The 22,937-nt window shown below is 41.4% G+C and overlaps 1 protein-coding gene across 1 annotated transcript in view; it reads left to right on the top strand.

The window, feature by feature from the left end:
• Window positions 1–19,044, top strand: part of PRSS12 (serine protease 12) — a 62,408-nt gene extending 43,364 nt beyond the window's left edge. The window contains exons 9-13 of the mRNA XM_056855026.1: window positions 4,602–4,807; window positions 5,003–5,081; window positions 7,837–7,959; window positions 16,826–17,106; window positions 18,737–19,044. Of these exons, the coding sequence (XP_056711004.1) occupies window positions 4,602–4,807; window positions 5,003–5,081; window positions 7,837–7,959; window positions 16,826–17,106; window positions 18,737–19,044 (997 nt within the window). The remainder of the gene's footprint in view (window positions 1–4,601; window positions 4,808–5,002; window positions 5,082–7,836; window positions 7,960–16,825; window positions 17,107–18,736) is intronic.
• Window positions 19,045–22,937: the final 3,893 nt, after the last annotated feature.

Genomic DNA, 22,937 nt, shown 5'->3' with positions numbered 1-22,937 from the left:
AGTTTTCAAAGCGCACAAATCAAGTCGTGATGGGAGCTGTTTGCCCATCACTCCTTATGACGTGCAGGGAATAGTCAAATGTCATAAAAGTTAGGTTAAGGAGCATGCACAAACTGTTGTCCAGTATGAGTCAGTCTCCTTGTGGTATGTAAGGAAGTCCATTCAATCCATGCAACTAGAAGAGTTCTCAACTTTGGACCCCAGTAGTAGACAGAATTGTGAAACAGCCTCCTGCACCTTGTAACTGTTTTGTAGATAAAGCTCATACTTAGTTGAGCAGCTGTCAGGGAATTGTACATTCTTTGCAATATCTGCAATCAGTGTAATTATTCAAGGGGGAGGATTGTCTTGGGACAAGAAAATACATGTCATTTGTGGATTAAAAGTTAACCGTATTCCAGGGCTATTTTGTAAAGATGAATATATAGGGCTGCTAAATTCAGTGAATGATTTTCTGGCTTATTTGTTTAGGTCAAGAAAATTAAAATTTCTAGGTACCCCTTCGTCCTCCACTCCGGATTGTCAGTTTTCTCCCCAGAATTGTTGGCTGTTGGCAGTTCATTTGAACATTCCTTTCCTCTTCTTTGTCTTAAACATGATTGAACTGTAAAAAATAATGCCTGTATAGAATGTTAATATCCCATTGATTGTCCCAATGACTATTTAATTGGGCTCATTGGATTTCTGTTTAGAGAGATTACATTTTAAGTATGGAGCTACGGAATGGAGAGTTCAGTCTGGAAGTTAAATGGCTCAAACCTTCAAGCCCTGCTGTTATATAGTTGCCTCCCTTGGTTGTAAAGCCCCGTGCAAACTCAGCTGAAATGAATGCAGATAGTGTGGTAGCATTTTAAAATTTATGTAGAGGTTTTATTTAACCGCATTTTCAAAAAAAAAACATTCAAAGCCGTTTACAAGCAGCAGCATGAGAATAAAAACAATAAACAATATAAAAGAAAAGAAAATTATAAGCAGCTAAGTAAAAGCAGATTGGTAACAGGTACTTTAAAAACAGTCCAGCACCAAAAATAAGGAGCACAAAATTACAACCAATAAGATAAAAATACAATAAAGAAATCCCATCCAAAGTGGTTAATGAAACTCTTCAACATGAAGATGTGGGAACTGGTCTTAACTGGTGGGTAGGTTCATCCAGGAATAAGCAGCCCTTCAGATACCCTGGCCTCAGGTATGCATGGCTTAGTGGTAGATTACGTGCTTTTCATGCAGAAAAAATCTAGTTGAAACCCACAGGCATCCCTAGTTGAATGATTTCAGATAGCAAGTGTTGAGAAAGACTTACTCTCTGAGACTTGAGAGTGTCTGTCAATTTAGAGTAAACAGTTCTGTGCTAGATGAACCAGCGGTTTGACTTGGTATAAGGCAGTTTCGTGTATTGAGCTATATGGGTTCCGACTATTTAGAGCTTTAAAGTAAATACCAGCGCTTTGAATTGTGTCCAGAAATAAATTGGCAACCAATGGAGTTTTTAAAGAACTGCCAGGATACATTAGCGCTAACCCCCATCAGTCAGTAACCTTGTTTTAGTAAGCTGCACTAAATTTATACTAGGGTTGCCAAATGTGACAGTAATTCATAATAAGACAGACTGAGACTTAAATGCAGAAGGATATTATCAATAACACACATGGTTTGCCGTTCCCTATTTTGTCCTCACAACATCCCTGTGAGTTAGGTGAAGCTGAGGGAGAGATTGGCCTGAGATCCCAGTGACCTTCATGGCAGAGTGGAGATTTGAATCTGGATCTCACAGATCTTAGTCCAGCAAATCACTACCTCACCACCACAGCTGTCAACAGTTTTGTTTATATGCTTATACACAGAATATTTGCACATCCTTGGTTTTTTAAGTACTTGTGCTTGAATATCTGATGCTTGGATAGCTTTGAAATTTGCAAATGAGACTGTGCAGTACTCGGTGTCTACCTGCCTGCTTTAGGTGAACTCAATTGTGTGCAATAGCGTAGGGGCCTACGTGTTCCTGTCAGAATCGAAAAGGCATCATTCATCAGCTAAGTGGAGGGCAGTACATCACAATGCCAGTGAGTACCTAGATGCCTACCTACATCCATTTCTGCTTCCTTCCATCTCCAAATCTCGCTTTCTGGACCAGAGACAATGATTTTTACTCAGTACATTGCATCATGCAGCACATATAGTGCAATCCTAAGCAAGTCTACTCATGTCCTGCTGAAGTGTACTTCATGGGACTTACTCCCAGGACAAGTGTTCTTGGTATTGTCTTGTTAATAAATACAATTTTGTGTATTAACTTTATAAGGAACTGAAGCTAAACGGCATTTTCTGTGTGAAAGAACAAAGCATTATTTATTATTTTTGAAAGCTATGCTCACATGATTTACCTGATAATTTGCAAAAATCAGCAATTCATCACAGATGTCCTGTATTACACCCAAATTGGATTTGTCAGCCTCTCAAACATTAAGCAGGACATCTGTGTTCCATATTTAGATGCTTAGATTGGAAGTAAGCCATAGAAATGTGCATTTTATATGTTGAATGTTCTCCTCTTGCACAATTTGAACATCCTAAGAGAACTTCACATTTGTTGATCGGTTTCCAGCATAGCAAGTGCTTTCTACAGAGGTATATAGCCAATTTAGGATAAGAAAAGCATTTTTTAAGTGCTGCGTTTCCCCAGCCTTGAACTGTGATGTGTAATCCCTAGCAAAGAATTAAGCAGCACAAAGGAGAAAATTATATGAATCCTGAAGTATTTGTTATTTTTTGTTTATGCAAGGTGTTTAGCACAGCTGGTGTTTAACAGTGTTAGACAAAGACACCATCCTGTGCTAATGAGTCTTGCTAAAGCTTTGCAGTGATGCATGAATATACAATAAATTTGATATATCGACTTCCTTACAGAGAAACCTGTGCTTAGCTGGTAAACAAATTAAAGTAACGTATCTCTCTGATTATGCCACAAATTTTCTCTTTGCAACTAATAAACTTGTTGAATTGATATTGCATGATATATTACTTACCTCAACTCTAAATATTTAGCAAATGCAAAGTCAGAACAGCATAGTTATGAAAAATGCTTCTGTACACAATAACTGTGGCCGATTTCCCACAAACATCAGATGAAGTTGTAAAGCTGTTTTTCGATTATACCACTTGAGATTGCTCACAATTGCTGACTTGACTAAATGTTATTCCATGAAAAAAAACACCCGCATTTAAAATATGGGCAGCGCAATCCTATGGGGGGGGGTAGTTGCGGCATGGCCAGGGGCAACGCAGCCATGGGGCCTCCTGAGTGGTGTGTTGTGCCATGGCCAGCAAGCTGAACAGGCAAATTTTCCTCACCTTAGTCCCCATGGCAGCCGTTTTCCCTCTCCGCTTGGGGGTGTTTTTAAAACTCAGTAATAACAATAGTGCTATATTGTTATAATGATCTGTTGCAACATTGTATTATTTCCCAGCTTTCATTTGGAAAAAAAAGATCTCTAGTCCTGAAAGGGGGGGGGGAACTCCTTAGGAGCTGGCATGACCCCATGTTGGTGTAGGTGCAACCTTATCATGGAATAAGGTGGCATCTATGTTGGCATGGGGGCAAACATTGGCATCTGGGAGCTGCCAGCCCCCACTGCCAGTTCAGCCATGCTGGCAGGGCTTTCCTGGAAGGGAAAGATGGCGGGGGAGGGCGTTCTTGGGGCGGAGCTGCCTTTGGGCAGCTTCCTAACACTGTTTGCCCAGGATCACCCTCTTGAGCTGCGGTGGGGCTACACCACCTTTTTTGGTGGGACATCCTCGCTTTTTCAACGGGGCATTTCCCCCCCTTTTTAGAATTTTTCTTTAATAAACCCCTCTTTTTTGTCTCCATGGCAGCTGAGAAGCCTCTGAGGATCTACCCCCCCCTTCAGGATTGTGCTCTTAGTTGTGGAGTTATAAGGGGAAATACACTGGCTGCAAAAAAAAAGCTAGAAATTTAGTTTAAAAAGATAAAAGCTGGAAACTAGTACATGGTGGCAGTAGATTGTTATAATGTAATACTGCTATAGCTTTTATTATTGTTTTTTTTTTAAGCCTGAAAAAAGTGTTGGTGGCAGGAGAAAAATGGCACTCATGGAGGGCTCAGGCAAAGAAGAGGGATAATTGTGTGTGGATGTTCCACTGCTTCTGCAAATACACAAATGCCTCAGCATTCACAGCAACGAGATCTACTCCAAGAACAATCTCTGTGTAGAAGCAGTACAAGTATTATAATCGGCTGGAAAAAAGGAACCACCCTTCCTGGGAGATAATTATTTTGAATATAGAAATTTTGAATATAGAAAAATCTAATGTATCTCAAAAATTGTGGTTGCATGAAAATTGCATGAAAGGGAACTTACATGAAAATGTAATTATTTCCTTGCAATAAATGGGAAAATAAGGACTGTCCATCTCTGAACAATGGTTTTGTATTTTTTAAATTAGTAATATGTGCAAACATTAATTACTGATGTTTGTAACTTTCTGTAACATATAGCCTCAAGGATGTTAGCTCTTATGTTGAACATGTTCTTTTTTTCTGTTTTTGTCATAATTAACTTTTTAAAAATATGTGTTTTTAGAGGCCCAGCAAGAGCAAGGACTATGGCATATTTTGGAGAAGGAAAAGGTCCAATCCATGTCGATAATGTGAAATGCACAGGAAATGAAAGATCCCTGGCTGACTGCATTAAACAGGATATTGGCAGACACAATTGCCGTCATAGTGAAGATGCTGGTGTGATCTGTGACTATCTTAACAAGAAGGCATCTGGGAACACCAACAAGGGTGGGTATAAAAATAATATTACTATTTTTTTCTGGAAAAGGGGAGTACATACATTGAAAAGTATACACGAGGGGGAAAGCACAATTTAAAATGAGATAGAAGTGGTTGCTGACAGCGATAACTTCCTTGTGACTATAAGCACCTTGTACTGTTTCCTGTTGGAATACTTAATCTCTGTGATTTCCTTCCTGATAGATTCTCTCGCTTCTGTGTGTGGGTTGAGGTTATTGCATCATCGCCAGAAACGTATCATTGGTGGGAAAAATTCTTTAAGGTAACTGATATTTAAGTAAATCTAAAAAATCACATACCCTACTGCCAGCAGACTGCTACTGAGAAGTATTGTTGGTATTACAAATGACATGTATAGACCTCATATGTGATGAGGTCTTGACTTCTCAACCATGAAACTGATGAGCATCTAATGGGCTGGCTGTTGACTTTGGATATGAAAGACCTGCTCATATTTCTGTTCAGTTATAAAGGCTCTGGATGGCTTTAGGCAAGCCAGTAATACCCCTAAGCTTCTTTGAAATGGTCAGTTCATAAGAAAATAGCTACTTATTATTTGACAACTCCTTGTCTTTCTAGAGCCTTCTGTTTAGCTAGACTAACCCTTCTATGGTTATGCAGGGCAGAATTCTGAATATACCATACCCAGATAGGACCTGTCCTTGCTCTTCTGGCTCTATTGATTCATTAGCTCATGCCCTCTTGGAATGCCACTTTTATGAGGAACTCCGATCATGTTATATCTCTCCCCCTTTAACATATAAATCTAATGCCTCTGTGTCTGACATAATGCCTTTTTTATTAAGTGACTTTCCTTTCCTTCCTTTTATCCCTTAGAAGCTCCTTGATCAATTGATCTTGAGCAGCATATATCTAGTGTTGGAGGGATATAAGGACTGAAACAAATCTTGCCACATTTATTAAGTGACAGGGATCCCAAGGCTACTTTCTCAGTGGCAAGATTTATTTCAATCCTTTTATCCCTTAAACATTAGATTTACACTGCTCAAGATCAATAGATCAAGGAGCTTCTAAGGGATAAAGGAAAGGATAAGAAAATAGCAACAAAAGTAGGGTGCTTTGATCTCTTTTAGAAGTATATTTTAACATGATTACTGCTGCAGTTTTTGCCACCCTTTGTCATTAAATTACATTTTTTGTCACTAAGTATTTCTTAATAGTCAGAGAACTCTTTCTGAACTAATATCATAGTGGTGAAATCTAGTCAACCATCATATGTTCATCCTTCCTCCCTACTATTGTGGGTGGAGAGACTGAAATACAGCCCAATAACAATTTTTATGAGCAAGGGGCTCTTTTTGCATTTTTCTTCTGAATGTCCACTTCACATTATTATACACAGTATTATACACAGTGGCACTTATATACTTTATAGTCTTCCTTTCATATAATGAACACAACTTGAATTACCGAGTTGTGCGTTGTGGTCCTACCCAGGCCGGCTGCAGAGGGAAAGGAAGGGGGTTTCAGTGGGAGTGAGGGTCTCCACTCTCGCTGTCTGTCTCATGAGCTCCCGCTCACCTCAAGCGGCTTCCCGGGCGCTGGAGAGTGACGCCAGCGCGCCTGGCTCCCTGGCCCCTCCCCGTGCCTATTGTGGGCAGCGGCGCCCACTCACCGGCCTGTTTGGCAGCAGGCAGCCGCGAGTCCCACCCACCGTCCCTTCATGCTATATTTTGATTCTTTCTTTCGTCACAGCTTGGGTGGTTTTCGGCATGGGGACTGATCCAGGCTGGGAAGAGATGCCTTTCCTTCCCATTTTGGGGATCCCCATAAGGGTTCTTGGGATGGAGTACGTCATCGTTGCCCAGCTCAGGGGCTTGTTTTGGGTGCTCCACTCCCAGGTGGCGTTGGTTTCACACACAGATTTCTGTCCTGGTGGGGCCACCGAAGCGCCACTCTGGTGTTGTTCCCCACATGTGGTTGGGGTCGGTGGTCGATGCTTTCGATACATCAGATGACAGGGTGGCCATCCGATCTCTGGATCCGCCCCCATGCTCCGCCATGCTCCATCTGTTGTAATCAATAAAGCTGTGGCCATTTATTTCCCAAAAGTTACAGTTGTCTGTGTGTTTATTTGCTGTTACCCTTTCCCATGGAGCTGTTTGCCTGTGGGACCACAATAAATGCCCCCTACAATATGGGATCAATTAAACACATAAATGTGCTTTGCTCCTTTAAATACAGGTTGAATAGATAAGCTATAGTAAGCCATTAAAGCTTATAAGACAAGTAGCTGCTGAAAATGATTATTATCTCAAAGTTTGATCAGGAAATTCTTCCTTTCCTGCTAGCTCCATACGTATATGGGAAAGTTTAAATGAATCTTTTGTGGCCTCACATTCGGAGACAATGCGTGTATATTTGGAAGTAAGTCCTACATGCTTGGGAGTGTATGCAAAATGCTAGGATTTACCATACAAATAAGAAATGGAGCTAGATGCATTTCATGCAGTGTCTGCCATTTTGGTTGACTTTGAGGCACAGAAAAATAAAGAGTAAAGGAAATTAGGGTCGCCATGAGTCGGAAGCGACTTGACGGCACTTAACACACACACAAAAAAAGGAAATTAGGGCAAATTGATGATGGGATTGTGTGAACTTTGGCAGCTATTGTTTATTTCATATATTGTTTGGATATTGCTGAAAGAACCATTAATAATATGCGGGTGGGGGTGGCTAATGATGTTCATTTTTAGTATAAAGAATGTAACCTGCGAGGATATAGTTAGACAGAAAGAGGAAAAGCTTGGGAAGGCAGGCCAGCGGAATGGTGTGTAACTTTAACCTTGAGAGCTGGTTAATGGAGTTCTGAATGATCTATCAATATGGCTGAACAGAAAAAAAATTCCTTAAATAAGAAGCAAGGAAAAAAGCTTCCATCCATAGAACACAAGGTACTACATAAAGTGCTGCACTAAAGATAAAATAGCAGTTGCCATTTCACTGTCATTTTACATGGAGTACTAAGCTGAAGTATTGTTATTCCTTTTTTTCAGAGGCGGGTGGCCCTGGCAGGTTGCTCTGCGACTGAAATCATCCCATGGTGACGGACGATTACTGTGTGGTGCCACTCTTATCAGCAGCTGCTGGGTGCTTACCGCAGCCCACTGTTTTAAGAGGTACCATTGGACAGCTGTTAGATGGTTATGTTGCCAATGCTACTGCATTACTATAGGAACAAGAACAGTGCAGGGGAGATAAAAGTTAACACTAACAGTACTACTTATGCCTCAGGCATCTTACTGAAAATGTTATCCTTTCAGTTGAAGTGTTTAATTAAATTCCTTTAATTATGCATTAACATCACATGTGTGTAACACCTTACAATTTATATTTCACACAGCAGTACACCATTGTTGTTTTTTTAAAGCAAATTTTACACTCTGAATCTTAACAGCTCAACTTACTAGAAGAGGAAAAATCCATCATGTGTATTTCATCATACTGAACAAGACAAAAAGGTTTTTTTTTACAAGATCTTTTAAATGACATAATTAAACATTTGTCAATACCCAGGTTGGATTAGAAAATCTGTCCAATTTTTGGGTTAGAGAAATTGATTTATTTTTAAAGTATTATTTGAAATTTAAAATTTAGTAGTTATGTATCTGTGTACAGTTAACCCAGTACAAAGTGAAGAAAGGAGAAGGCAAACCAGCAGGTGTGTCAGGGCATTGTGTACTAACCAAAGAAAGCTGGGGAGCTATTTATCTCTAAATTTCCTTCGATTGCTTTCATGAGTTTGGATCTAACTTTCTCCTTCTGTGAGAAGGGCACATCCATTGGTGCAGAGTGGGGGTATATGAACTCTGCTGAGTCTCATTTTCCGCTGCAGATCCATCCTGTATACCACGCCATGCCTAGAAATTAGAATCACCTTTTGGGGATGCAGGGAAAAGCAGTGGGAAAGATCCATTCCATGAATGGAGTTTGGATTGTGATCCTTTGAGCCATATTGTAGTCTTACTTAATTGCTGTCAGTGTTTGTAACCCTCTGTGCCATTTTAACAGTTACCACAAAGCTTTTTCATGTGCCAGGCTTATTAAGACATTATTTACCCAGAGTGAATAAAATATTTGTTAATGGACACAAGAAATATATACCGTATATACCCGTGTATAAGCCGACCCGCGTATAAGCCGAGGTGCCTAATTTCTCCCCAAAAATGGGGAAAAATTAGGCACCCGCGTATAAGCCGAGGGTCGGCTTATAACCCCTCCCCCCCCCCGCAGACTTACCTTCTGGGCTCCTGGCGGTGGGAAGCTGCGGATCCGGCGGGGGTGGCCTTCCTGCAGCTGCAGGAGGCCCCCCCCCAGGCCGCTCCTGGCGGCGGGAAGTGGTGCGGCCCGGCGGGGGCGGCGGAGCAGCCTCCCCGCGGCCGCAGAGAGCCTTTAGAGGCCTCTCCCGGCCGGGAGAAGGCGGCGGGGGGGCAGAGCGCCCTCCCCGCGGCCGCAGAGGGCCTCTAGAGGCCTCTCCTGGCCGGGAGATGGCGGCGGGGGGGGGGCAGAGAGCCTTTAGAGGCCTCTCCCGGCCGGGAGAAGGCGGCGGGGGGGGGGGGGGCAGAGCGCCCTCCCCGCGGCCCCAGAGGGCCTCTAGAGGCCTCTCCCGGCAGAGAAAAGATGGCGGCGGTAAGTTCCCCCCTCCCTCCTCCCTCCTCCCTTCCCCCTCTACCGTATTGACCCGCGTATAAGCCGAGGCCCGCTTTTTCAGCCCTTTTTTTGGGCTGAAAAACTCGGCTTATACGCGAGTATATACGGTAAGCTCTGATTGTGTATAGGACCAATTCACACATGTCGTAATGTATACAGTTTCCTCCCACGGTGATAAAAGGTCATTAACTAGACTGGGTGAAGGGGGGAAATTAAAATAAATTTTTCTTGCTAATGGAAGACCCTGAAGTGGCACTGTGGGGGATACCATCATATCATCAAGTATCGTCCTTCACGACTGAATGCAGGTGTAGGAAGTACAGGAAGAAACTGAACTGCTTTTAGTAGCTAAATCTCTGGCGGCACATTTGAAAATGATACATTTCATTAAATCAGTGTTATGAATGAAATACTTGTTTCCTGGAATGCACATTTCAACTGCTGTTCCATAAAACAGTTTGGTCTGATACAGTTAAATACCACTGAGTTCTATTAAGTTAATAGCAGTGGATTGGCTTACATAGTAGTTCTCTGTCTTGGTGGATTGGCTGCTAGTGCTTTCTCTGTACAGTTGTATACTACGTATTGCTTTACTTGTGGAACACAATGTGTACCAAATAAGATCTATAAGCTTTATGTTTATTTAAGCAGAAGCCAGCTTCCATTAGATGATTGAAATTAACCCAGAAATTGCTTCAGTGTGATGTTTATGCTTATGATCAGTCAGGTGTAAAAAACAAAACAGTCATCTTGTGCAGCACAAGTATGGCATTTGTGCCTGTGCCAAAATTATTCGAAATGTTCTGCGGCTAAGCCCGCACACTTTTTGGATGCTGGCTTCACCCATCTTGAGGAGAGGACCCTCAGTACACATGTTTCAAGAGAGTGGCAACTGAACCTTCCTGCTCTGTTCTTCTCTGTCATCCGCAAAAGGAGGAATTTTCTCCAGTTGATATTTTGCCATCTCTATTCATGTTGCAATATATTTTCAGCCACATTTTTAAAAATCTACAACTGCGGGAAGAGCCACAAAATCCACAAGTGTGATGCAACCCTCCTGTTTGTTGATTTGAGATGGAATGCCCCAAATGTGTTAAATTATATATGATTATAAATTATGACTTTGAGCTAGTCACAGCTCTCTCAGCCCCACCTCACAGGGGAGGGGAAGGGAAGGTGATTGTAAGCCGGTTTGATACTTCCTTAAGTGGTAGAGAAAGTTGGCATATAAAAACAAACTCTTCTTCTCCTTAAAATGTTCTATCTGCACAGCATTATTCCCGTTGTGCTTCTACTTCATGATAGATACTGGTGCACCCTTAAAAAATAATCTGTTGGATGTGACAATTTTTGGTTGCTTGTAACTTTTAAAACCATTCATGGGTTCCACTTACAATCTGTATTGCTGAGAAAGTGAAAATATTAAATATAATTTAGTTTTAGGAAGAGGCTTGGCAAGATCAAACCTGAACTTGATCTGGATTGAAAGCAGTTTGGTCAGAAACACCACTGGCGTACTGGACTTCAATAAACATAGACATCTTCAGTTTATGGTGTGGGCACTGCTACAGTGTGCTTTTGTGCTTCACGACAAAGCATTTGACCTGATTATTGTTGGCCTCTTTCTTTTTCAAAGTCTGCTGACAACAAGATACGTCTTTAACAAAAGCGATTCGGTTATCTAGCATTGCATAAGAGGCAATAGCAACGAGCATCTCTTGTCACATAGATAACACTAGATTCCGCCAAGGATGTAACTATCATCAGAAAATATGAAACTTGGCCAGCTAACTGAATGGGGATGACTTGATAGAAAATTTGTATATTTTTTGTACATTTTTATGTATGAATAAATTACATTTAAATTTGTCAGAAGACAGCATGAAATATTTTACTTTGGAAATCTACTTACTTAGTTCCAAAACAATTAGAGATATTTCTGTTTCTTTTTACTCTGTACGTTGCCTTGGCTTCCCTGATGAAGGCTGTAAAACATGGCAGAGGAGACTTGTCACATCAGCCAAATTGTGATCCTCTTAGTATGTAATCTCACCCCTTGGGAGAGGTGACACAGGGGAGAAAATATTTGGCTGCGAAAGTAATCCGTACGAGTATCAAGATGCTTTTACATGGCAGACACTGCATCTGCTCTGTAAATAAACCGCCAGTATAAAATGAAACCGCATAAAATGCCCTCCCCCAGCCTATAACTTTCAACTTGCTTGACCAAGTCTGATTGAGTTCATTGTAGCACTGTTGTTACTTGCTAACCTGGACTAGCGTAGCATCTGAGGCCCAGTCTTGGGGGTGGGGGTGGGGGGAGGATTTGCATCATTAGAGTGATGTTGAGGAGCCTGTGCCATAACTCTTTCTCATTTGTATTATCTCAGTTGGTAATATAGGCAAACAGATAGATTTATCTCATTCTGTCCCAGTTACATTTTTGCCTTCAGTCTGCCAAACTGCACAGGGTACAGATATTCCACTCTGTATGTTGCCTGTACTTTACATTTTCATGAGACTGGGAACAACTTTTGTCTGTTTTATGAAGAGAGACTTGCCACTGTAAACCAAACTGTGTGAAATGTAGTATAAGCCACAACACAGAGGAAGGTAGGTTCACTTCTCCACTTAGTGGCAATTTTAGTTAATGTATATTGCAGAAGAAGTTATTTGCTGCAGGATAAATTAATCTGATGGTAGATCCACTCCAGCATGTAAATAGCCATGGTGAAATTTTGACCAGGTAGCTTTCCAAAACATATGAGCACGTCCCAAATTGTTTTAGAACAGAGACAGGACACTTCCTTTATTGTGATGTTGTGTTCTAGCACATCACTGATTGGTTTGTAACGTTACTCAATGAAGGCAAAAGTTTTGAACTGGTTTCTGTTTGACAGCCATTCAGAAGCGGGAATGGCCACAAGTGACTTGTGTTACAACAGGAGGCTTAAGGGTCACTTGAAAACACATTTCCACAATACTTAGTTTGTTCACATCACTATTGACATAAAATTATGTCTTAACGTGTTTCTTGACAGCCAACATAGTTGAAGAGCTTGGAAAGAATTACAAAATTGTGGTGAAATTAGCTCCAGGCTTCTTGAGATCAGTGTGGTGACTTTGTGTATGCTTGTTGACTCCTAACCCCAAAACAGCCAGGCCTTACCATTCCATGAATCGGATATCCTTGTCAGTATTGCGCAACTGAGACAAGTCTAAAATAAATGCAGATTACAAATACAGGAAACTATATCCCCATTTCTTGCTTTTGAAGGCCTTCTTATTAATTCAATGCAATAAAATCAGACCAAGTTTGAGCCTCCGTTACAATACAATATAAAGCCTGTTGCAAATAAGGTTCCTCTGTTGGAAATAGACAATAATTCTATCCAGAACAGAAAGTGATCAGTGAAGGGCAGCAAATTGGGGATTTTGATGGTTATTCCGCTTTGTGGAAATTAGGGCTGACTCTGATGCTACAGAAAGGTTTGTCCCGCGACAGAGCCTCAGGCAGGGGTCGCGGGCTTGGAAGGGGGTACATGGCCCCCCTGCGGGGAGGAAGACGGCGGGCCCAGGGGCGCCGGAGAGACGCTCGGCGGCGCCAGGGTTGAGAGGAGTCTCGGGGGAGGCGCCACAGGCTTACCGGGTCCCTCTCCCGTCCCCTCGGGAAGGCAGCCCGGCGGAGAAGCCGGCGGTAAGAGGCAGGCGGGGCGGGGCGACAGCAGAGGAGGCGATGGGCGAGACGGAGAATCGCCGGAGCAGGGTGCGCCCAGGGAACAGCTGAGAGGCGGTCGGGCCAGAGCTGGGAGAGGGCGGGGCTGGCCGGAGAACAGGGCTTCTCCCGCGGCGGACCGAAAGAGCAGGAACTTATGGGCTCGGGGGCGGGGTTTGGCCGAGACGCGATCCCCTAAATAGGAGGCGGGTGGAGGCCAATGAGGAGGCTGCGACTGGGCTGAAGGGAAAGCTCAGAACGCTGGCGGACTCCAGAGGGGAAGAGAGCCCAGAAACCCCAACGGAGCAATCTGAGGCCGAGGAAGCCCCTCTCCTGCGAGGGGTGACGGAAGGGAAGGCCGGGGGGGCCAAGGGGGGGAGCCCCGGACCTCCCACAAGGTTTGGAGGAAATTACAGAAACTAGTTAAAGGGCTGACAAAATTATTATTAAAAATCAAAAGTTTAGTCTTGTTTCTGCTAAAATCATTGAGAATTTTGTTTTTGATTTTAAAAATGTTAATGCAGAACTTATTAACTGAAAATCTTACACTGTTCACCAATTAATATTAGCTAGCCATGGTCAAACATTATTTTTCCTGTATGAAAAACCATTTCACACAATGGATGTTAATCTAATGGCAAGGCTGTCTGTCGTCAGGTTGCTCTTGTGTAGCTCGCATACATTTTAATGGGGTTTGTGCGGGAAACCTTCCTGTAAAAGCAAACTCACTGCTTCTCACATAATGTCTATGAGAGTTTGGTTGAATACATTCATAGCACCAGCTTGCAATTTTGAGACAAAGTTCTGCTTTATGCGGCAGGGCCAACAGTTAGATGCCAAAGGAAAAAAATAAATAAATTATGCATGGGAGATGCACAAGACAACACAATTAGTGTTTTAATGAAAAATGTGGGAATAGGCTATACATTATGTTTTCCCTTGGTCTTTGCTATGAAATGTGAATTGCAAGTTCTGTGTCGGGAACCTGATCCCAGGATGTGTGGGCGTGATTTGGATCAAGACTATGCACACGAGGAGAGGGTATTTAAGACTTCCTCCTGTGTGCTGTTTTCCCAATCTGAAATAGCCGCTGCGGGGGCTTGCTATTTGACCCAGAAAACCAGAAGTCTGAACATTCTTTGCAAAAGAACAAGGGGAATGTTTCCCTTCCCTCCCCCAGTATTTCATTAATATTATAGCAGAATGTCAGAAACAGGAACCCCACACTGGTAAGTCTTCGTGAATCATGTTGTTAAGTATCTCTTTATATTGATTTGGGGTGGTTCATGACTGATTGCTATAGTTGGATACTTGTTCAAACATACTATGTGAATAGCAAATACAGTTTGCTCACACTTTAAACTGCAAGTTAAAGCACCCTCTACTGGAAAAATCATGTTAAATTACTTCTTCAGGCAGTCTTTAGGAAGTTGGTTAGAATAGGACTGGACCCACAGGTCGTGTCTCAGATGGGATACGAACAGGCTAAAAGTCTGATTAAACAGAGGATCTGGGACATAGAAAGACAGGAGGATGTGGGGAGGTGTCCTGCCTTCATATCAACAGAGAATAATAGGTTCAAAGTAGCCCCAGCATCCTATCTGTTTCAGTTGGAAGGAGGAAGCCAGAGGAGAGCATTTACGGTACTTTAGCACGTGTCCAGGCTCTCCCTTCGGCTATGTTGGAGGGCCGTTTTAAGAAGACACCAATATCAGAGAGACTCTGCCCCTGTGGGTCAGGGGAGCTGGAATCAGTGGCACATTTTTTATTTGGTTGTCCCTGGTATAATGAGGCTCGTGTCCAGCTCATTTTCCCCCTAATAAAAGGTGTCACGGGGGTACCGCAAGCCGATTTATTGCAGATGTTGTTATTGGGGGAAAACAAGCAGGTTACATCCTCCACTGCCAGGTTCTGTGCAGTAGCAATTAAAATTCGTCAATCTAAGAGTATTCCTAAGGAGTGTAAGGATTAACCTCAAAAGGGCGCCCATTGGTTATGTAATTATGTATTCAGACTATTTAGGACTGAGTTCCCAGAAAGTAGGATTATGCTGTAACAGCATATAGTATGTATGAGTATATTTGCCCGTTGAACTAACCATATGTATTTTTCGGGCAAGGCCGTAATAAAGTGTTTGTTGTTATGTTAAATTACTTAGGAAAAGTTTTTAAGTAACTCTACATTGTGGGACTTGGGCAGCAGCAAAGGGGCTGTGTGGAAGGGAGTAGAATATTGTAGAACACTGATATTTTGTCATTAGAAAAACCTTCCTTTATGAAATAGTTTACATTTCATGAAATTCACCTTTTTTCATTATTACTCTTCTAGGTCAAATTTTAATGCTCATTGCTTTCAGTTATCTATTAGGAAAGCTCTAGCTTTAAAAGACTATACATATTATAAAGGTAAAGGTGGTCCCCTGTACAAGTACCGGGTCATTCCTGACCCATGGTGTGACATCACATCCCGACGTTTACTTGGCAGACTATGTTTACGGGGTGGTTTGTCGTTGCCTTCCCCAGTCATCTACACTTTACCCCCCAGCAAGCCGGGTACTCATTTTACCAACTTTGGAAGGATGGAAGGCTGAGTCAACCTTGAGCCGGCTACCTGAAACCGACTACTGTCAGGATTGAACTCAGGTCGAGAGCAGAGCCTTTGACTGCAGTACTGCAGCTTACCACTCTGCTCCACGGGGCTCTCCATACATATTATAGCTTAAAGAAAATAGTTAACTTTTACAATGACAATTACCAAAAAAGTTGAAAAAGCTAAAGCTTACCCTAAAGTTAATGAAAACTTGGGTTTGTGTGTGTTTAAATAGTGCAATGAGAATTCTTTGAGTGTACCATCACCATGAAAATAAGGGCCAGTTTTTATGTTGTTGGGCTTTTAAATATTCCAGATCAGCTACACTTTTTCAATTTAAAAATCCAGGCACAGAGGAAATAGACTCTGATTTAGGGGGAAATTGTGAAAAAAAAGTGTTGGAAAGGTTTTGTTCTGGCAGGCTTTTTCTTTTAGTAGTGCATTGACACACCATTTAAAATATTTACAGTTCATTGATTTATGGAAATTATTTGACCCAACATAAAAGAGCTTTATCTTGTTTCCTTCAAATAAATAAACTGTATTTAATTGGTCGTCTACGTTCTGTTAAGGGGGAAAAGCAATGTTTCCCCAGAGTAAGTAAAAAGTAGTCTTATTGGAGAATTACCATCTAAGGCAGGGGTGTCAAACTCAGTCGTTATGAGGGCCGGACGTGGCATAAATGTCACTTGGTCGGGCCATGCCTCGCCCAGATTGAGTGTGTGAGTGTGTGTGTGGGCTGCCTCCGCTGGCTCGCAGACCGGATAAGAACTCTCAAGGGGTTGGATCCGGCTCTGCGCTTTATGTTTGACACCCCGATCTAAGGGATGGTAGTCAGCTGCTCAGAACCTCCACAATACAATTACGCATTTCAGTCTTTGAATCTTGAGCTCTTCAAAGGAAACGGAGGTTTAAAAAACCACTAGATGACTTCTGATGCCCCTGCCCCACCACGGCTGCCTCAGAAGTTCACCTTTTTTTCATCTGTGCTATTACAACCGTGACAAGTGACACCTGAATTTTCTTGTCAGGTATGGCAATAACACTCGCAGCTATGTGGTACGAGTTGGGGACTACCACACTTTGGTGCCCGAGGAATATGAGGAAGAAATTGGAGTGCAAGAGGTTATCCTGCATAAGGAATACAGGCCTGACAGCAGTGACTACGACATTGCACTAGTGAGGCTGCAAGGACCTGAGGAGCAGTGTGCCAGGTTCAGCACTCATGTCTTACCTGCCTGCTTGCCACTCAGGCGAGAGAGGCCACAGAAAACAGCTCCAAATTGCTTTATCACCGGTTGGGGTGACACAGGTAAGAGTTGCTTTCACAAGCAGAGAGCCGAAGTTTACTTACCACAGTGATTTTGACTACTTGTTAAGCCACCATTGATTATTTAAATAATTGTTCTTTTCACTCCAGCTCATGTACTACTAAAATTTGTGTTTTATCATGTCACTTACTATGGGATCCACAGTAGTTGTTCATTTTGGATTGATGTGTATGTATAAGTACTTTCCAGTGAATGTTAGAACATTACAGAAACTTGACCTTCCACTGTGGGCCAGGGAGGTTACATGAAGAGGCAGATGTGGGGAAGGCATGGCCACCTCCACTTCTCTTTACGATACACAAGAAAGTTTCTAATCTTCAATTTATCTTGTTTATTTAATATTTTAAATTCTACTACTAATGAACAACAGCATTATACTTCTTTAGTGTAGACAGTGTGGCAATGAAACTGCTGTCATCCCAATGGGAATGGTAGATGCACCTTAAGATCTCTGATTTTGAAATCAATGAGGGAGAAGTCATTAATGAAGATAAGTAGGTAGGTAATTTGTTCAGCACTAAAGAAAACTTTGGAAATATTTCATTGTTACAAGGCCACTGCTTTTTATGTACATCTAAATGACATGGACTTGGATGCAAAGTTATCTTCTGCCCACAGAAGGCACTTCCACAGGCAGAAGAGGGTAATTTTTAACAATTCCACCATTCCATTACAGACCACCATATCATCCTATTCTATACTAGAGGATCTTCAAACCCCTTGAAACAGCATTTTAGGCAGCACGGTGGGCTTGCAGTGCAAAAAGGGGAGCAGGCTAGATCCATTCCTGATTGTAATTTGGATCCAACTCAAGATGTAGCTAATGCACTTCACCTCTGGAGATAGCTAAATTCTTCCCTTACGCATTTCTGGGAAGTACTTCTATTTTCGGCCTTTCTTTGTAATTTGCGGAGTCACTGTTAGTTTGACAGTTTGGGAATGCTGCATTTTGGCAACACTGAACTGGTTCTTAAAAACCACTACCGATTGTTGAATCTGAAAGGTAATAATTGAATGATTGTGTCTGGAAAAGCACAGTAATACTGGGGAGGCTGATTTCTTAAGTTCCCTTTGAATACTAGTATTTTTATTATGACGTAATTAATGTTCTGCTTTTCACCGTTACTTCTTTGGTTCTAGTACTTGCTCACTGATGAGCATACCTCCTTTTTATACATTTTCTCTGTTGTACAAACTAGTTCCTGACAAAATTACCAGGAAGAGAGGCTTGGGTTACTGTACTTCTGCTAGCTTAGCACATCCTACTCAAAAGGAATAGTTGAGGACATCTACCTTTTAATTACATTTGATGGATATTAAAAAAAATACAAGCAAGAAAAAATGTGGGACTCCAGCTTCCTTTACAATCCATTGGGACACAGTATTTTTTTTAAAAAAATAGTACAGGATCAGGGAATGAAACAAAAACTGTGGTCCAGAATCAGTTAAAAATGTACTACAGGTAACTAAGCTAGTGTAATGAATGATTGTGGATGTACAGCTGACTTTTACAAAGTGATGTAATATTTTAAATACTTATAGCACAAGATTTAAATTTCAGGTCTGTGCTGTACGTGCATTATGTTAATTGTACTATTTCCCCACTTTCAGGAAGGTCTTACTCAAGAACATTACAGCAAGCTGCTATCCCCCTGCTTCCCAAGAGGATCTGTGAAGAAAGGTATCGGGCACGGTTCACAGGGAGGATGCTCTGTGCTGGTAGCCTCCAAGAGCAGAAACGTGTGGACAGTTGCCAGGGAGACAGTGGTGGACCATTGATGTGTGAACGCCCAGGAGAAAACTGGGTTGTGTATGGGGTAACCTCCTGGGGTTATGGCTGTGGAGTCAAAGATTCTCCAGGTGTCTATACCAAAGTTTCTTCTTTTGTTCCCTGGATAAGAAGCGTGACCAAACTATGACCACCTCCTGGCCCCATTGTCCAATAGCACAGTCACTGCGCAGATGGGGCATAAGCAGTGGTGGTGGGGGCACTTTGTGTGTGTGCACCCTCTTTTTTGGAAATTAAAACAAGTCACCACAACGTAATGCTGACCTGTATCAGTTACATTGAAAAGGGGTAGGGGAGCGACTGTACTTCTCCAGTGACTCTTTAGATGAAGCTACCAAATAGCACAGATCAGTTGCACAAATGAGTTCTGAACACAACATATCAAGTTTATTTCTGCACTCAGTGAAATTATTTTCATGTCTGTGAACGAGGTAATGTACAAACATTCATGAGCAACTGTCCCATTTTTGGACAGACTGTAAAATGGCCCTACCACTTTATTGCACAGGCGACATTAATAGCACTGGCCTGAAATGTACAGAACAAAGGCCCAAATTTTTATATTGAACATAACAGTTTTGAGATTTATCATTGTTCAAGTGGGATCTCTGGAGTTTCAGATGCATTCCTTAGCAAACTTCCAAAAAGTTCATTTTTCAACATATTGAGACTCAGTATGTGATGTCTTCAGGCAACTAAGCTCCACATGGATCTTCGAGTATGATCCATGAATGAAAAGACTGACTCACTGCATCCTTTACAAGAGCAAGTACTTTTGTACAGATAGTCGCTGATCCTTATCATTTAACCACCTTGGAAGTTTTACGATTGCTCCCACTGAATTTGAAAAAATGTTTTAGTTTTGCCAGGAAAGTGAAGTGGTAGTTTCATGTCAGCATATTGTCTTGTGTACATGCGAGGAGCTAGTCTTTTTACTCATTCTAGTTGCAGTGTTGGCCTTTTGACACTTGGAATTATATATATATATATGTATGTATGTGTAGTCAGTGATCAGTGTTTCAGCATGTGTACTGTGTCAGGTTTGTAGCCATGATTATACAATACCTCAGAAATATCAAAATCCTGATGAAAACAATTAAATCTATCGTTCTTTGTTAAAGCTAGAGTATTCTCCTATGGAAGAGTCACCCCCAACATTTAAACATCTAAGACTGGTGCTAAACATAGAATGTTTCCATGCAATATTTATAGCTTCCTAGAATTATGCACTGTTTAATTAGGTAATATTACGTGGGTTTTACTTTGAGAAAAAAGCCATTATACGAACTGATTCAATGTTGTTTTCGAAGTCTGTAAAATGAAGGGAAGACTCCTAAGCAGTTATAAAGGTGACATTCAAGGCATCATTTAACTTTGCAATACCATCCTGGCTTGGAGTAGAGCTTTTTTCACTGGCCTCGGGTTTCCAGCACTTTCTGACATTCACAAATGCTAGGCTTTTTGTTGTTCGCTTCTCTGAAGTGCAGGTAAGTTCATTTCAATACGAGTGTGAATTTAACATAGCATGTAAAACCACATAATAAAAGCTGTCATCTAGTGAAATCTTTATACTCTGAATAAGCTTAAGGTACATTCTTCATGGTCTGTTTCATGACAAAAAAAAGTATATTTTGATGAGTTCTCTACTACATGCACCATTTATAAACTTATTTTATCCATGTTTATTTTAATTGGCTTTACAGCTAGGTAACTACAGTTACTACTGCATTTGGTTGCTTGGTTTGCTGACCTTAGCAAGTGTCAAATCAGACTGTAGGCATAGATTAGCTATTCCACAGTATTTTACAACTCATTTTTATAAACTGAGGGAAGACTTCAGCCCATCAGAAAATTTAGGATTATACCAGATTAACAATAAACTTTCCTGTCCAAGTACTTGTTACCACCCTCTGGTGGACAGATGGTAATTATACAATCCATCTCTAGAAGCTAAAACCAGCTCTCACATGTGTGCCGCCCACTGCAAGCCCACCCTTTGCATGATGCCAGGCACTTGCTTTCTCCCTGCTAGTTCCGTTGCCTCATTTGGAAAGCCAACAGGATCCTTGATTGAGTTTCCTGAAATGGAGTATAAGTTCAGGCACATAGCTACAGTTCGTGTTCAGTACAGCATTAGACAAGAAAGTTCAAGGGGTTTGAGCCAGCTTTTTCATTTTAGTATGCTAGTCTCATCTGTAAAAAAAATGTGGACTCCTAGTACAGCCAGGATCTGCATCTTCTGCTGGTTTCACTCATTCCTTGAAAATGTCTATACACCTTTGTACTTCATATTCGTAGCACAAGAAACAATTAAAATCAGCAAAAATGAGTTTTAATGCACTAATCTCATACCCCTTGCAGTTTTCTATCAAGTTCCATAAAAAGTACAGATGTGAGCAGACTTGCTATACTATTCAGTCCAACTGCCCTTTTAATAACCCCAGCAGCTCTTATATTAAGATACAAACAAAAAGCTGAATAAAAAAATATTTTATTTGCATTTCAATATACAAAGCTCATGGCACAAATTACATACAAATACAGCAACCCTAAAGGTCAACTTTATGCCCCATCTACCCCATAAGATAAGAGCTCACAGTAACTAAGTGACTAAGCAAGAGTTCACACACACAAATTAAATTTTAGCTACTTAGAAGCTGTAATTAGCTGCAACATTTACTGATATCAAAGCAGGAATACTTATGGCTTCAGATATGTTGGCAGTTAACACTAGGACAAGGATTCCCTGGTAACAGCAAACATTTCTAGTGGTCAGTGAAGACTGAACAGATTCACATCTACCCTATGACATACATACATGTTGACACATTAAATCTTCAGCATCCATCTTCAAATGCAGAGCTGCAGTCATATCAACCTTGCAAAAGAAAACAGAACATTAAGTTCAGGTTCCACAAGTTTCAGCGCTGAAACTCATGGATTTAGTTCCCCATAATCAGAGGAGTACCCAGCTTACTGGGGGTAAAGGGAAGATGACTGGGGAAGGCACTGGCAAACCACCCCACAAAAAAAGTCTGCCTTGGAAACGTCCGGATGTGACATCACCCCATGGATCAGGATTGACCCAGTGCAAAGGAAAAGTTTTTGGCTTAAGTGACATCCTGATTTAGAAACAGTGGAGCTATTCAAATGAACTGTGGTATTTTTCTGCAAGCAGAATTAATAACACTGACTTTCAAGGACAATATACTGTTTAACAACCATTTGAAACGCAGCCATCTACATTTGCTGGTTGCAAAGGTGAGTTTTTAGGTTGTTTGAACAAAATGTTATGAAATTATCCCCCCAAAACTGACTCAGTTTAGAGATGCCCAGTTCAGCTTTCACTCATGGAAAATAAGGCTCTGACATAGTGAAAGAGTAATGACTGTACAGTGCAACAACATTAATAAGCCATTTGTAGACCACATGGTTTACTCTCAAAGATGTGTCCTATACTGAGATTTTCCAAGATCCTCATATTGTTGCTCATTACAAAAGGCAGTATATGTGTGAAGCACTTAGCCAAAAGACACTATAATTTTTTTTGTATTATTTGAAGCCTTTTACTTCACTTTTCCTCCAAAGAGCTTAGGGAAGTATCCATAGATCTTTCTTCCATTTTATCTTCAATACCCCTGTGATGTAGGTTAGGCTGAACAAGAGTAACTGGTTTCAGCTCACCAAGTTACTAGTCAAGAGGGGATCTGAGCACAAGATTCCAAGGTCCTATTCATACACTCAGTAATATACCACTAATAGTCCAGCCACTTTCTTAGCTAAATCTCAGAAAATGCAAAGACGACATATGTGACAATGCAAGGAGTATACCAGATGTTTTTGCACCCAGTTTCAAATCCTCACACTATCAAGTCAACCTAATCTTCTGCAAGAGGCATGAGAAGAAACACCCAGCACCACTCTGAACTCCTTGAAGGAAAGCCAAGAACCCCCCCTCCAGTGCAACATACAGGTTACTTACTCATAACCCCCCCAACACACACTCATTTGCTTTGCCAATGC

Source organism: Euleptes europaea, chromosome 9 (genome assembly GCF_029931775.1).
Source record: "Euleptes europaea isolate rEulEur1 chromosome 9, rEulEur1.hap1, whole genome shotgun sequence".
NCBI lineage: Eukaryota > Metazoa > Chordata > Lepidosauria > Squamata > Sphaerodactylidae > Euleptes > Euleptes europaea.
The sequence above is the reverse complement of the archived record's forward strand: the minus strand, read 5'-3'. Positions and strand labels throughout refer to the sequence as shown.